Source organism: Anthonomus grandis, chromosome 5, assembly GCF_022605725.1.
Source record: "Anthonomus grandis grandis chromosome 5, icAntGran1.3, whole genome shotgun sequence".
NCBI classification, from domain to species: domain Eukaryota; kingdom Metazoa; phylum Arthropoda; class Insecta; order Coleoptera; family Curculionidae; genus Anthonomus; species Anthonomus grandis.
This window is the reverse complement of record NC_065550.1, coordinates 27,059,072-27,074,674: the sequence shown is the minus strand read 5'-3', so window position 1 is coordinate 27,074,674 and position 15,603 is coordinate 27,059,072. Positions and strand designations below refer to the sequence as shown.

The window sequence follows — 15,603 nt, the reverse complement described above, 5'->3', positions numbered from 1 at the left end:
ATAAGCAACTGTTCAATTATTTGTATAAGATAATTCTCCAACTTCTTGCGGAAAATTTCTGATGCTTTTTAATACATTTTCCCAGAAATTAATATTCTTACCAAGTTTTCAATGTATAATTTCAACGTTCATATTTAAAATATCTTACAAATATTCATTGGGTTTTTCATTACTTTTCAGATTGAATTTTGAAATAAATCTTAGAAATGTATTGCAAAAAATAAAAAATATTCTATGTATATATTTAATTTTGCATTTTCTAAGTTAAAGAATTTAAAATATTCTTCGAATATTTATTGTTTTTTTTTCAATAATTTTAAGAAAGATTTTTTTTTATAAATTTCGAGAATATATTATAAAATTATATAAAATTGTTATGAATAAATATTCTTCACAAAATGATCTTTAATTTAAAGAACACTGACCGGAAATTCCAAATATTCTATCAATAAGTAAGCGTATTTTTAAAGAATGAATGAAAATAATGCATATTCGTATAATATTTAAAATATTATAGGAATATAGACAAACCGTCTAGTAATTCCATTCCTATGCATCTGCTAGAGCATAGTATTTAAAATATTCCTTGAATATTCAATCTTTTTCCCTATACTTTTAAGAAAGAATTTTAGAGTAAATCTTGAGAATATAATAATATTGTAAAAAAATTCAATGTGAATAAATATTCTTTGTAAAATATTTTTTAATTATAAGAACACCGACCAGATAATCCAAATATTCTATGAATAAATCAGCGCAGGTCCAAGATTGAATGAAAATAATGAATAGTCGTATAATATTTAAAATATTATAGGAATATAAAAAAACGGACTAGGAATTCTAAATATTCCATGAATATATTAATCTGTGCATTTTCCTGAATAAATTATTTTACAAATATTCATGATATTTCCAAGACTTTTTAGATGGAATATTGGAATAAATCCTAAGAATGTATTATAAGGTCTATGAATAAATATTCTTCGTAAAATATTCTTTAATTATAAAAGCACCGATCAGATAATCCAAATATTCTATGAGTAAATCAGCGCAAGTCCAAGATTGAATGATCATAATGAATATTCATATAATATTTAAAATATTATGGGAATATAAAATAAAACGGACTAGGAATTCTAAATATTCATGTGAATATTTAGAATTCCTAGTCCGTTTTCTGTGCATTTCCTTGAATAAATTGTTCTACGAATATTCATAATTTTGCCAAGACTTCAGATATAATATTGGAATATTGGATGTAATATTGGAATAAAATAATATACTTTGCAAAACATTTTTTGTTTATAAAAACACCGACCGAAAATTTTAAATATTTTATGAATTAATTAGTGTATTTTTTAAAATTGAAAATACACTAATTCATTAAATTCCAAATATTCCGTGGATAAATTATTTTTTGCACTTTCCACGATAAAATATTAAAAAATTTCCTTAAATATTCATTCATAAATATGTTTTTTCCAATACTTTTAAGAAAGAATTTTAGAATAAATCGTGGGTAAAAATTGCCAAAAATGTTATGAATGAATATCATTTGCAAAATATTCCTTAATTATAAGAACACCGTGAATAAAACTCTATGAATAAATTAGCGCATTTTCTAAAAGTGATTGAAAACAATGAATATTCATATGATAATATTCACATAATATTCATAAGATTTGAAATATTATGTGAATATAATAAAAACAAATAATCTATAAATATATTATATGTGCATTTTTCAGGATTAGTATTTAAAATATTCCTCGAATATTTATTGTTTTTTTCCAATACTTTTGAGAAAGAATTTCATTACAATAAATCTTGGGATAATATTGTAAATATTATTATGAGTGAATATTTTTCGCAAAATATTCTTTAAATATAATAATACCGACCAAAAATTTAAAATATTTCATTAATATACTTACATATTTAACACTGCATTTTCTAAAATGAATTCTTCTACAATTATTCATTATTTTTTCCAAGACTTTTCAGATAGAATGTTTAAATGAGTAAATTTTAAGAATATATCGTCACTTCTATGAATAAATATTCTTTGCAATATATTCTTTAATCATAAGAAGATCGACTGAAAATTCCAAATATTTTATAAATAAATTAGCGCATTTTTCAAGATTGAATGAAAACAATAGAAAGCGTATAATATTTCAAATATTATGTGAATATGAGAAAACCGTCCAGGAATTCCAAATGTTCTGTGGATATATTAATCTGTGCATTTTCCAGGGCAAATTACATTACTTAAAATATATACTAAACTGACTTACTAACTTAAAACATTACTCGAATATTCTTTGTTTTTCAAAAATTTTGGGAATATAGTGTAAAAATTGTTATGAATGAATATATAGAATGAATATGTAGCACCGACCGGTAATTCCAAATATTCTATGATTTTACAAGGTTGAATGAAAACAATGAAACGAATATTCATTGTTAAATATAATTTAAAATATTTTATGAATATTCATTATTTTTTCCAATAATTTCCAGATAGAATTTTAGAATAAATCCTAAAATTTGTTTTCCAAGGAATATTCTGAAATGAATCTGAATAAAGATTTTAAGAAGTTTAAGGAATATTTTGCATTATTAGGTTTATCTAGAAAACTACAGCATATGACGCTAAATAATTTTTTCGTAATACGCACATTTGATTCAATGTTTCAATTTTTTAGGAAGTCTTGGATACTGAGTAATGGTTAATACCTATTTGGATAGAGCATAAATAAATGTATATACCGTATATAAAAAAGTTAGAGGGCCTTGACTAACAAATCCAATATACAAAAATATATTATATAAAAAAAATTGAAAATTTTATTAAACATTTTAAATAAAATCGTAATAAATCACCACCCTTGAAAAATAAAAAAAAATCTTAATTAAAATTGATATAACTCGTAACGTATGTTCTTATTTGCATGATTATTACAAAACACCGAGTTTTTCTTGAACTTCTATGAATTAATTAAAAGGATAAAAAAATGCATAATAAAAATGACAGTAATTAGTATTATAAATAATAATGGGATTTTTTCGTACTAAAAACAATATTCGACCTTAAATACATTATAGACAACTCCGCTGAAATAGACTAATATTGTAGGTTTTCCCAAGACATGAAATATTTTATTAAGGCTTCTATTGATTATCCTGATATTAAAAAATATTGAATACGTATGTTTCGGGGGTAATATTCTATTTATAGACCCACGATATTCTTTTACGATATTAGCTCCAGAAAAAGTACTTGCTTCTTATTCTAATAACAATATTTGGTTTATGAAAAATTAATTTGCTCTGTTTTATTATAGACGCCACTGCTGCCCTCACAACCCAGAAGATTACAATGACCATCTGCACCCCGAGGGTCCCATTTACGCCAAACCTAAAGACGAATATAACGCAACCAAAGGCGAAAGATTCCCCATTAAAAAGCCTGAGGATCACTTACATCCAGAAGGTATAGTTTCACATATTTTTTAAATGATCGCCCTATATACGACCAACCTAATTTAAGAAATTTCACAAATAATTTGCATGTATACATATATAGTAAGACGTTGATCTACCAGCTAAAAATATGATTCTTATTTATTATTTGTTATTTATAATTGCTGTTGTAGTGTTTATTAGTTATATTTATGTAGTACATACTTTAAATGTAAGTGTTTCTTGTTCAGGTGATTTTGTTAAGAGGGAACCGGAACCATGGAGGCCAGGCGAGAGGGCTCCTGTGAAAAAACCCCAGGATAATTTAAAGCCTGAAGGTTAGTAGATTTCGTTAATTTTTTGAAATTGTATATTTATTTTAAGTATGTTTAATGTTTTATATTTTTCTATTACATAATCTTTCATGGGACTTTCGAATTAAAATAGTTATATTTATGTAACAAGTGTGTAAAATAAGCATTTTTGGATGAATGGGAAACATTCGCCTACGGCTCATGCGACAATTCCCATGAATAAATAAAGGGGATTTTACACAGGTGTAACATACAAAAAATTTTTCTACTACAGAAAAAAACGTCAAAAAAAAATCAAAAATATCAAATTACTTTACGCACTTAAACGACTTTACGGCAAAAAAACGTCAAAACATTTGTTGGCAAATTATAAATGAAATGTCAAATAAATGTCAAATTACTTTTTTAGGCACTAGTGCGTAAAAAGTGAAACTTTACATACCCTGGGAAGTAAGTAAAGTAAGCACTTTACGCACGGTAGTAGAAAAATATAATTTTTGCCCTAGTCTTGGAATTTCCAGTATATATCTATAAAAAAAAACTTTTTAGTAAATATTTAAAAATAAGTACAACAAATTGTAAATTTTTTTAAAATAGAACCATGATTATGTATTTTTTATATATTATTAAAAAAGACAAAAAAAATTAAAATTATAATTATTTTTTAAAACTTGTGATGATTATTTTAAACGTTCATTTAATAACTTTTTTTTAAAGTAATGAATTTAATATTTTTAATCTGAAAGGTTCACATAATCAAGGTTTGGACTACTAAGAATTTTTTTAAAAATCTTTATCGAATTTTCGTCATTTTCGAAAAGCCATATGTTAGTTAAAACCTATAAAACCATTACAATTATTTTTGAGCCAAAATGTCTTGTACATTTTGACCTAGACCTATTGCTGATCTAAAAATCTCAATCACCCGGTCAAAAGTTCTTCCCAGATTATTAAAGCGAGCCTTACAAGTTCAATTAATTGTGAACGAAGTTTCTGATTAGCTCAATTACATAATCTAGCCCCATATAAAGTCTTCTCAATTCTAATCTTCTATATGTTATCTAAATAGGAGAAGATTAGAGAGTCAACAATTCACTTGAAAGTTAACCCTCAGCTAACTTTATCCACCCTCTAGACTTTGATGAATTAAAAAAAAAATTAAAAAAAACTTGAACAAAAAATTTACAAATTTTTCCTTAGGGGAACAATGGTCCATTCAACAAATTAAGTTAATTCAAGAGTTAATGATTTCCTGTTTTAACATGTCTCAGTTAATAAAGATGAAAAATTAATTTAATTATATATTTAATAATTTAATTAAAAAATTAATAAAATATTTACCCACTTGGGTATCTAGATTTGGCATGTCTCTCAAGGACTTATTATTTAGTGTAAAGAGCATAATAAATGAAGAAGTAGTCGATGCAGGAGTAGCAGATCATTTTTTAATTTGTTTAGAATTTAAATTCGAAATCTGGAGCAATACGTGCTCGATTTACGTAGCCGTGATTAGATAATAAAGTATTTTAACTGTATTATACTGAAACTTTTTAGTTCTATCATATAACAGACGATGATGCTCTTAAAGCCATGGATTAAAGGCCAATAACATATCTAGTTTTTCTTGACTTTAGTAAGGCATTTAATATGCTAAATCATCAACTTTTAATCTTACATTATATCAAGTTTGACGTAAATGCTTCTTATTTCATTAAGTCGTTTTTAATTTTTCTTCATGAATTAGAAATTGCAAATCTCACTTTTACGCTGACGATACGTATTTGATTTAAATATATTAGACATACATTTTGGTTACTGGATGTAAATATTAGGAGAAAACTGCAAATGTCTATGTTTCTTATATTATTGATCCTGAGTTAATATCAAAATACCTTCTGACCTCGTCCTTGCAATCTGTAATAAAACATCTATTCTTCAATATTCAAAAAATCTTGCGAACAAAATAGTACATTTTTCCCTTGAACCATTGCTGACCTGGTCACAAAATTTTAAAACTTAGGAAGCAATATTTAGTACATTTGGCCCTGGGTTAAATTAAAAAATTACCTTTCTTTTTTCTCGACCAGAAAATGTACAACAAATTGTAAGTTTTTCAACGAAGTCGTCCCTGAGGGCTTCAAGTAACTATTAATTCATTCTGAAAAAAATTAATACAATACTATTCTAATTGATTTAGTGATGTACATACGTGAAATCGTTTCAAAATCGTTCATTGTGTACTTCATTAGGTGAATTCGAAAAACGTCAACCGGAAGAATGGAAACCAGGTGACAGGGCCCCTGTAAAGAAGCCCCAAGACCATTTAAGACCCGAGGGTGATTTTGAGAAAAGAACCCCAGAGAAGTGGCAACCTGGCGATAGACCTCAACCGAAGAAACCTTTGGATAATTTGAAACCTGAAGGAGATTTTGAAAGGTAAGAAACAATAGATATTTTTTGAGTAATCTTTAAAAAAAAACGGTTATTCTTCCTCTTAGACCAAGACCAGAAGAATGGCGTCCAGGTGACCGCGCCCCCGTCCGAAAACCAACCGACAACCTCCGACCGGAAGGCGACTTTGACCGACCGGAAAAACCCGGATACCGACCAGCAGACCGACCCACTCCGAAGAAACCCGAGGATAATCTGAGACCAGAAGGAGACTTTGAAAAACGCTCTCCGGAGAAGTTTATTCCTGCGGAGCGACCTCAGCAGAGACGTCCCGAGGATAATCTGAGACCAGAGGGAGATTTCGAGAGACCTGAAAAGCCTGGATTCAGACCTGCCGAGAGGCCAAAGCAGAAACGACCTGAAGATAACCTAAGACCTGAGGGAGATTTTGAAAAGCGTACTCCTGAGAAGTTTGTGCCAGCAGAGAGACCTCAACAAAAACGTCCCGAGGATAATCTAAGACCAGAGGGAGATTTCGAGAGACCTGAGAAGCCTGGATTTAGACCTGCCGAGAGGCCAAAGCAGAAACGACCTGAAGATAATCTAAGACCTGAGGGAGACTTTGAAAAGCGTACTCCTGAGAAGTTTGTGCCAGCAGAGAGGCCCAAACAGAAGAAACCACAAGACAATCTTAAGCCGGAGGGTGACTTTGAGCTACCGGAACCAGAAAAATGGGTAAGTTTAAAAATCTAATGTATCCCGAGTTTAATCCAAGTCATTTTTGGTGAAACTTGTGTATATTGCAACAGTAAAATCAAAATTTAAATTTTGCTTAGGTACCAGCAGACAGACCACAACAAAAACGTCCCGAAGACAACCTTCGACCAGAAGGAGACTTCGAAAGACCATCGAAGCCTGATTACCAACCAGGCGAGCGTCCTGTAGCAAGGAAACCTCAAGACAACTTGCGTCCTGAAGGAGATTTCGTCAAACGCACTGTCGAAGACTACAGAGTCATCAGAGGAGATCGGGCCGAAATAATTCGACATGAAGACAATATTACTTTTGGTGGGGAATTTACTGGTAAGATTAATTGTTTCCTTCAGGTTTCTTTTCATAGAAGTTTCTATGCTTTTAGACATAACTACCACAAAAGTTGACTTCACCGGGGAACTTGTGGAAAGACCAACTCCAGTGCGTCGCAACACGTTCACCAGACTCGAGGGCGAGTTCACTTCAGATACAACAAACAAATCTGAATTTTTGGACTACAGTACGACCGTAGAACGCACCACCATCCAAAAGAAACGCGATAACCTCACAGTTGAGGGAGACATGACGTTCGACACTTCTACCACCCTCGAGTACACCGAAAAAGTACCCGAAGTTGAAAGACGTAGAAGAACCTGGACAAGGGACGATGTTGATAAGTTCTACTCAACTCAAAACACCGAAGTCACCACCACTAGCCAGGACGTTTACAAGACCTTTGACAGCAAGGACATACGACAAACAGTGGTGGTACATAGAGACAACTTAAGACCTGAGGGGCCTTTTGAAGGCACCCCCAAGTCCAAAGACGACTACACCCCAAAGCTGGCCGAGAGACCTACCCCCAAGAAACCCACTGACAACTTAAAGCCCGAGGGTGAATTTGAAAAGAGAACACCTGAAAAGTTTATCCCTGCCGATCGGCCTCAACAAAAAAGACCGGAGGACAATTTGAGACCCGAAGGAGATTTCGAGAGGCCACAGAAACCTAAATACAAACCGGCGGAACGTCCTACTGCAAAGAAACCCGAAGACAACCTACGGCCAGAAGGGGATTTCGAAAAACGTACTCCAGAGAAGTTCGTTCCAGTAGAGAGACCTCAACAGAAACGCCCTGAGGATAATTTGAGACCTGAGGGTGATTTCGAAAGACCTGAGAAGCCTGGATACAGACCCGCTGAGAGGCCAAAACAGAAACGACCTGAGGATAATCTGAGACCTGAGGGAGATTTTGAAAAACGCACACCAGAGAAGTTCGTTCCAGCAGAGAGACCTCAGCAGAAACGCCCGGAGGATAATTTAAGACCTGAGGGTGATTTCGAAAGACCTGAGAAGCCTGGATACAGACCGGCTGAGAGGCCAAAGCAGAAACGACCTGAAGATAATCTCAAGCCTGAGGGAGACTTCGAAAAAAGGACTCCAGAGAAATTCATCCCAGCTGACAGGCCGAAGCAGAAGAAGCCTGTGGATAATCTTAAACCCGAAGGAGAATTTGAGAAACGTACTCCTGAGAAGTTCGTACCATCAGAGCGTCCCAAGCAAATACGTCCCGATGATAATTTAAGACCGGAAGGTGAATTCCAACGACCTGAACGTCCTGAATACGTCCCGGCCGAACGGCCGAAGCAAAAACGCCCTGAGGACAACTTGCGTCCAGAAGGAGACTTCGAGAGACCCTCCCCAACCAAAATTAGTCCGGCAGAACGAAGACGCCCGATTAAACACGAAGACAATCTCCAACCCGAAGGAGACTTTGAACGTCCGGAGAAGCCAAGATACCAACCAGCAGAGAGGCCTCAGCAAAAGAGACCAGAAGATAACCTCAGACCTGAGGGAGACTTTGAGAAACGCACTCCGGAGAAGTTTGTGCCGGCTGAAAGGCCTAAACAGAAACGACCTGAGGACAACTTGAGGCCCGAGGGTGATTTTGAGAGGCCAGAGAAAACCGGATTCAGACCTGCTGAAAGACCGAAGCAGAAACGACCAGAAGATAATCTGAGACCCGAGGGAGATTTTGAAAAACGTACTCCTGAAAAGTTCGTACCCGCTGAGAGGCCTCAACAGAAACGCCCCGAGGATAATCTGAGACCTGAGGGTGATTTCGAGAGACCCGCCCCAACAAAAGTCGGTCCGGGTGAACGTAGATCTCCCATTAAGCCCGACGACAACTTGCGTCCAGAAGGTGACTTCCAACGTCCGGAAAAGACTCAATATCGACCAGCTGATCGACCAAGTCCAGTTAAACCCTCGGATAATCTTAAACCCGAAGGTGACTTTGAAAAACGCACTCCGGAGAAATGGCAACCGGGCGAGAGGGCTCCCGTACGCAAACCACAAGATAACTTACGACCTGAGGGTGAGTTTGATGTACCTGACAGACCAGAATTTATCCCGGCGGAGCGTCCTTCTCCAGTTAAACCTTCAGATAACTTAAGACCCGAAGGTGAGTTTGAAAAGCGTACAACAGAAAAATTCGTACCGGCTGAGAGACCCAAACAGAAACGACCGGAGGATAATTTGAAACCTGAGGGTGATTTTGAACGACCGAGTCCAAGTAAAATTGGACCAGCTGAGAGAAGATCTCCGATTAAACACGATGATAATTTACGTCCTGAGGGAGACTTTGAGCGCCCTGAGAAGCCCAAATACCAACCGGCAGAGAGGCCTAAGCAAAAAAGACCGGAAGATAATCTCAGACCAGAGGGTGACTTTGAAAAACGTACTCCTGAGAAGTTTGTACCAGCTGAACGTCCCAAACAGAAGAGACCAGAAGACAATCTGCGTCCTGAGGGTGACTTTGAACGTCCATCACCTTCCACGGTTGGTCCGGCTGAAAGAAGATCTCCTATTAAGCATGATGACAATTTGCGCCCTGAAGGAGACTTTGAACGTCCTGATAGGCCCAAATACCAACCAGCAGAGAGGCCTAAGCAAAAACGACCTGAAGATAATCTTAAGCCTGAAGGTGACTTTGAGAAACGTTCTCCTGAAAAGTTCGTACCAGCTGAACGTCCCAAGCAAAAGAGGCCAGAAGATAATCTTAGACCAGAGGGTGACTTTGAACGTCCATCACCTTCCACGGTTGGTCCGGCTGAAAGGAGATCTCCTATTAAACATGATGATAATTTGCGCCCTGAAGGAGACTTTGAACGCCCTGATAGGCCCAAATACCAACCAGCAGAGAGGCCTAAGCAAAAGAGACCAGAAGATAATCTGAAGCCAGAGGGTGACTTTGAGAAACGTACTCCTGAGAAGTTCGTACCGGCTGAACGTCCCAAACAGAAGAGACCAGAAGACAATCTGCGTCCTGAGGGCGACTTTGAACGTCCATCACCTTCCACGGTTGGACCAGCTGAAAGGAGATCTCCTATTAAACATGATGATAATTTGCGCCCTGAAGGAGACTTTGAACGCCCTGATCGGCCCAAATACCAACCAGCAGAGAGGCCTAAGCAAAAGAGACCAGAAGATAATCTCAAGCCAGAGGGTGACTTTGAGAAACGTACTCCTGAGAAGTTCGTACCGGCTGAACGTCCCAAGCAAAAGAGGCCTGAAGATAATCTCAGACCAGAGGGTGACTTTGAACGTCCATCACCTTCCACGGTTGGACCAGCCGAAAGGAGATCTCCTATTAAGCATGATGATAATTTGCGTCCTGAAGGAGACTTTGAACGCCCTGATAGGCCCAAATACCAACCAGCAGAGAGGCCTAAGCAAAAGAGACCAGAAGATAATCTCAAGCCAGAGGGTGACTTTGAGAAACGTACTCCTGAGAAGTTCGTACCGGCTGAACGTCCCAAGCAAAAGAGGCCTGAAGATAATCTTAGACCAGAGGGTGACTTTGAACGTCCATCACCTTCCACGGTTGGACCAGCCGAAAGGAGATCTCCTATTAAGCATGATGATAATTTGCGTCCTGAAGGAGACTTTGAACGCCCTGATAGGCCCAAATACCAACCAGCAGAGAGGCCTAAGCAAAAGAGACCAGAAGATAATCTCAAGCCAGAGGGTGACTTTGAGAAACGTACTCCTGAGAAGTTCGTACCGGCTGAACGTCCCAAGCAAAAGAGGCCTGAAGATAATCTCAGACCAGAGGGTGACTTTGAACGTCCATCACCTTCCACGGTTGGACCAGCTGAAAGGAGATCTCCTATTAAGCATGATGATAATTTGCGTCCTGAAGGAGACTTTGAACGCCCTGATAGGCCCAAATACCAACCAGCAGAGAGGCCTAAGCAAAAGAGACCAGAAGATAATCTCAAGCCAGAGGGTGACTTTGAGAAACGTACTCCTGAGAAGTTCGTACCGGCTGAACGTCCCAAGCAAAAGAGGCCTGAAGATAATCTTAGACCAGAGGGTGACTTTGAACGTCCATCCCCTTCCACGGTTGGTCCGGCTGAAAGAAGATCTCCTATTAAGCATGATGATAATTTGCGCCCTGAAGGAGACTTTGAACGTCCTGATAGGCCCAAATACCAACCAGAAGAGAGGCCTAAGCAAAAGAGACCCGAAGATAATCTCAAGCCTGAAGGTGACTTTGAGAAACGTTCTCCTGAGAAGTTTGTACCAGCTGAACGTCCCAAGCAGAAGAGGCCTGAAGATAATCTTAGACCAGAGGGTGACTTTGAACGTCCATCACCTTCCACAGTTGGTCCAGCTGAGAAGAGAACTCCTATTAAGCACGATGATAATTTGCGGCCTGAGGGAGACTTTGAACGTCCTGAGAGGCCTAAATACCAACCAGCTGAACGTCCCAAGCAGAAGAGACCTGAAGATAATCTCAAACCAGAGGGTGATTTTGAGAAACGTACCCCTGAAAAGTACACACCAGCAGAACGACCTAAACAGAAAAGACCAGAAGATAATCTTAGACCAGAGGGTGACTTTGAACGTCCATCTCCTAGTAAAGTTGGCCCAGGTGAGAGAAGAAGCCCGATTAAGCACGACGATAACCTCAAACCAGAGGGAGATTTTGAAAAGCGCACTCCGGAAAAGTTCATTCCTGCCGAACGACCGAAACAGAAAAGACCAGAGGATAATTTACGCCCCGAAGGAGATTTTGAGCGTCCTTCGCATACCACAGTGGGTCCTGCTGAAAGAAGACGTCCAATCAAACATGATGATAATCTTAAACCTGAGGGTGACTTTGAAAAACGCACCCCAGAAAAGTTCACACCAGCTGAGCGCCCGAAACAGAAACGTCCCGAAGACAACTTACGACCCGAAGGGGAATTCGAGAGACCAGAGATTAAAGAAATTGGCCCCGCGGAGATCCGACGTCCTATTAAACACGACGATAATCTTAAGCCTGAAGGAGCTATGCTAGTAACTCGTAGGGATGACTACAAAGTCACTAAAGGCGATAGGGTCGATGTGCTTAGACACGAAGACAATCTCAGAATGGAGGGAGAATTTATCGATACACGTACCAGAGATGATTATCGCGTCGTAAAAGGCGAACGGTCTGAAATCGTTAAGCATGAAGATAACTTGCATATGGAGGGTAAATTTACTGATAGAAGAAGCCGAGATGATTACACTGTCGTCAAGGGAGAACGTTCTAAAGTAGTAAGACACGAGGATAACTTAAAAGTTGAAGGCGAGTTTATTGACCAACGAACTAGAGATGACTATAGGGTGGTTAAAGGTGAACGGGCTGAAGTCATTATTCGCCAAGATAACTTACGAATGGAAGGAGAATTCAATGAATATAGAAAACGTGATGAGTTCACCACACGTACTGAAAAAACCGAAGTTATTCGCCACGAAGATAATCTAAAACTAGAAGGTGTCTTTGAAAGGCCGTCACCTACCATGGTAGGACCAGGCGAACGTCGTAGACCAATCAAACATGACGACAACTTACATCCAGAAGGTGACTTTGAAAGACCCGATAAGCCTGGTTATAGACCTGCAGAACGTGTAACTCCCAAGAAGCCTCAGGATAACCTGAAACCAGAAGGCGAGTTTGAGAGACCCACGCCATCAAAGATTGGTCCTGGTGAGCGGCGAAGCCCCATTAAACACGACGACAATCTTAGACCGGAGGGCGATTTTGACAGACCTCAGAAGCCTGGTTACCAGCCAACCGAAAGACCTACTCCTAAAAAGCCTCAAGATAACCTTAAACCTGAAGGAACTTTCGAACGTCCCACTCCTTCTAAAATCGGCCCTGGTGAACGTAGAAGTCCAATTAAGCACGACGACAATCTCAGACCAGAAGGTGATTTCGAACGACCGCACAGACCTCATTACCAGCCTGCCGAAAGACCAACACCTAAGAAACCACAAGATAACTTACGACCAGAGGGCGACTTTGACAGACCCTCCCCTAGTAAAATTGGTCCAGGCGAGCGTAGAAGCCCCATAAGGCAGGACGACAATCTTAGGCCCGAAGGAGATTTTGACCGCCCGCACAAGCCTGGATATCAGCCAACTGAGAGACCCACCCCTAAGAGACCGCAGGACAATTTACGACCAGAGGGAGACTTTGAAAAACGCACGCCTACACCAGTGGGTCCTGGCGAAAGACGTTCCCCCATCAAACACTCAGACAATCTCAGACCTGAGGGAGAATTCGACCGCCCACACAAACCTGGATATCAACCAACTGAAAGAGCGACCCCGAAGAGACCTCAAGATAATTTACGTCCAGAAGGTGCCTTCCAGACTCCGGAAAAACCCAAATACGGTCCAGGCGAACGGGCTGACATCGTTCGACACCCAGATAACTTGAAACCTGAAGGAGATTTTGTAGGAACGCCCAAGAGTAAAGATGACTTTAAACCGACCAGAGGAGAGCGTGCTCCAGTTAGGAGGCCTCAGGATAACTTAAAAATAACTGGGGAATTCCAGGATACCACCATGGCTAAAAGCCAGTACACTGTAGTAAGAGGTGAGAGGGCCGAAATCAAGAAACACGAGGACCATTTGAAGGTTGGAAGTGGCAAAATGGAAAGCACCACTGTTACCAAGCAAACTTTTGAAACCACCCCCGTGAAGAGCCCTGAAAGAACTGTGGTTGATAAGAGACGGCACATGGAGTCACACATTAGCCTTGGCGATGACAAGACTTCGATGCAAACCACCAATCAGACAAATTACAATACTTACGTAAGGAAAGTAGACAGAAAAGTTGTTGATAATGCTGAACATGTTGAAAAACATACCACAAATAGAGTTGAGAAGCACGTCAGCAAGAACGTTATTAATAATGTTGATAAGCATGTAACCAATGTAACAGACAAAAAGGTTGTAGTAAGAAATGGAGATGTTGTGGACAACAGAGTGGTAGACCGTTCAGCGAAACAAGAAGTAAACGTTTCCCATGACACCAAGACCCTTGCCGACGGCACCATCGTAAAAGTCACACGTACTGTAACCAGAAACACTGGCCAATCCACCAACGAAATCAAAAAATCCTCCTCGCAAACTCACGTGCAACAAAACGTTATCAATCAACAACAATCATCATCACACCATCATCAACAGAACAACATTATACACTCTTCAAGCCAAACGAACGTCATCAACAAGACGGAACAAGCTGGTCATCACAGAAAGAGCACAATCAGCTCAGAAGAAATTAATAACCAGATATTGCACCGCAAGGGTATGCACACTAGCACAGAAGCTCTGCACGCCACCAGCTCTTCTGCTCTAGACATGAGGAAATCCGTATGTAACTTGCATGACCAAGGACGTAACGTAGTAAACACTGAAAGGCACAGCTTGAGCTCAATGCACAGATCGCACCAAGAGGCTGCTAGCAATGCTAATAAACGTAGCTTGCAGTCAACACAGTCGTACCAAGTAGTCGAGAGGCCTCAGAAGGTTGTCAGACGGGACAATTTGTCTGTAGGAGGTCATTTCTATGGCCAATCGGAGGCCAAGTCTTATGGACAGTTCACGAAGCAACAGAACGTGCAGAAAGTTGAAAGGGTTACTAGGCGATCGAATGTTTCAAATATTACATTAGGTGATTCGAATGTGCATGTGGTCACTTCGTATAAGAAAGAATATGCGCCTAGGAATGTAGGTCCTTGTCCGGCTGTTTTGGTGGATGCCCCAAAAGGTCCTTTTAAACATACCAGAGATACCAAGAGCCATAAGTTCTACATGCCTATCGTGACCAAGTAGATTTAGGCCATATTATCATCATTCCCATTTTTTTTATACCTACTTATAAGTAGTAGTGAATAGTTTATTCAGAGACTGTCATTATTAATCTTTTCTAACATTGTGATAATAATTTTGTTATTGTTATATTAATACTATATAGTTATTTTTCTAATATATTTATATATTCTTGCAATAAAATGGCATTTATTCGCTTACGGTATCTGGGTTTTATACTTGTAGGATAACTGTTTTGTAATGCTTGCCAAGCTTAGGTGTAAAACCCAATAAAATACGTTAATTTTTGTTTTGTTTTGGTTGTTTATTTATTTTCATTTTCCTTAAGGTATACGGAAATTTCAGTTATCTACATACTATTGTTTTTGCTTAGTTCTCCAAGGTATTCTTGTCGAAACAAAAATACAAATTGGAAGAACGCCAGATGTTAACGAACACAGTCAAATAAGGAAACTTATTTCGTCGAAGTGTCAGGGTTATGTAAATGGGTAAATAATCTAAATAAAGACATGATTTTTATATGATA

At 38.1% G+C, this 15,603-nt stretch overlaps 1 protein-coding gene across 40 annotated transcripts in view; it reads left to right on the top strand.

Annotated features, from left to right (window-relative positions):
- The window catches only part of LOC126736851 (titin), a 46,912-nt gene extending 31,309 nt beyond the window's left edge, over positions 1–15,603 (top strand). For 2 of the 40 annotated variants that reach the window (XM_050441412.1, XM_050441426.1), the window contains exons 4-9: positions 3,348–3,496; positions 3,717–3,803; positions 6,029–6,215; positions 6,278–6,905; positions 7,007–7,253; positions 7,309–15,603. In XM_050441412.1, coding sequence (XP_050297369.1) covers positions 3,348–3,496; positions 3,717–3,803; positions 6,029–6,215; positions 6,278–6,905; positions 7,007–7,253; positions 7,309–15,080 — 9,070 coding nt within the window. In that variant the 3' untranslated portion in view covers positions 15,081–15,603. The remainder of the gene's footprint in view (positions 1–3,347; positions 3,497–3,716; positions 3,804–6,028; positions 6,216–6,277; positions 6,906–7,006; positions 7,254–7,308) is intronic. The other 38 variants (XM_050441434.1, XM_050441453.1, XM_050441447.1 and 35 more) reach the window with 38 other exon arrangements.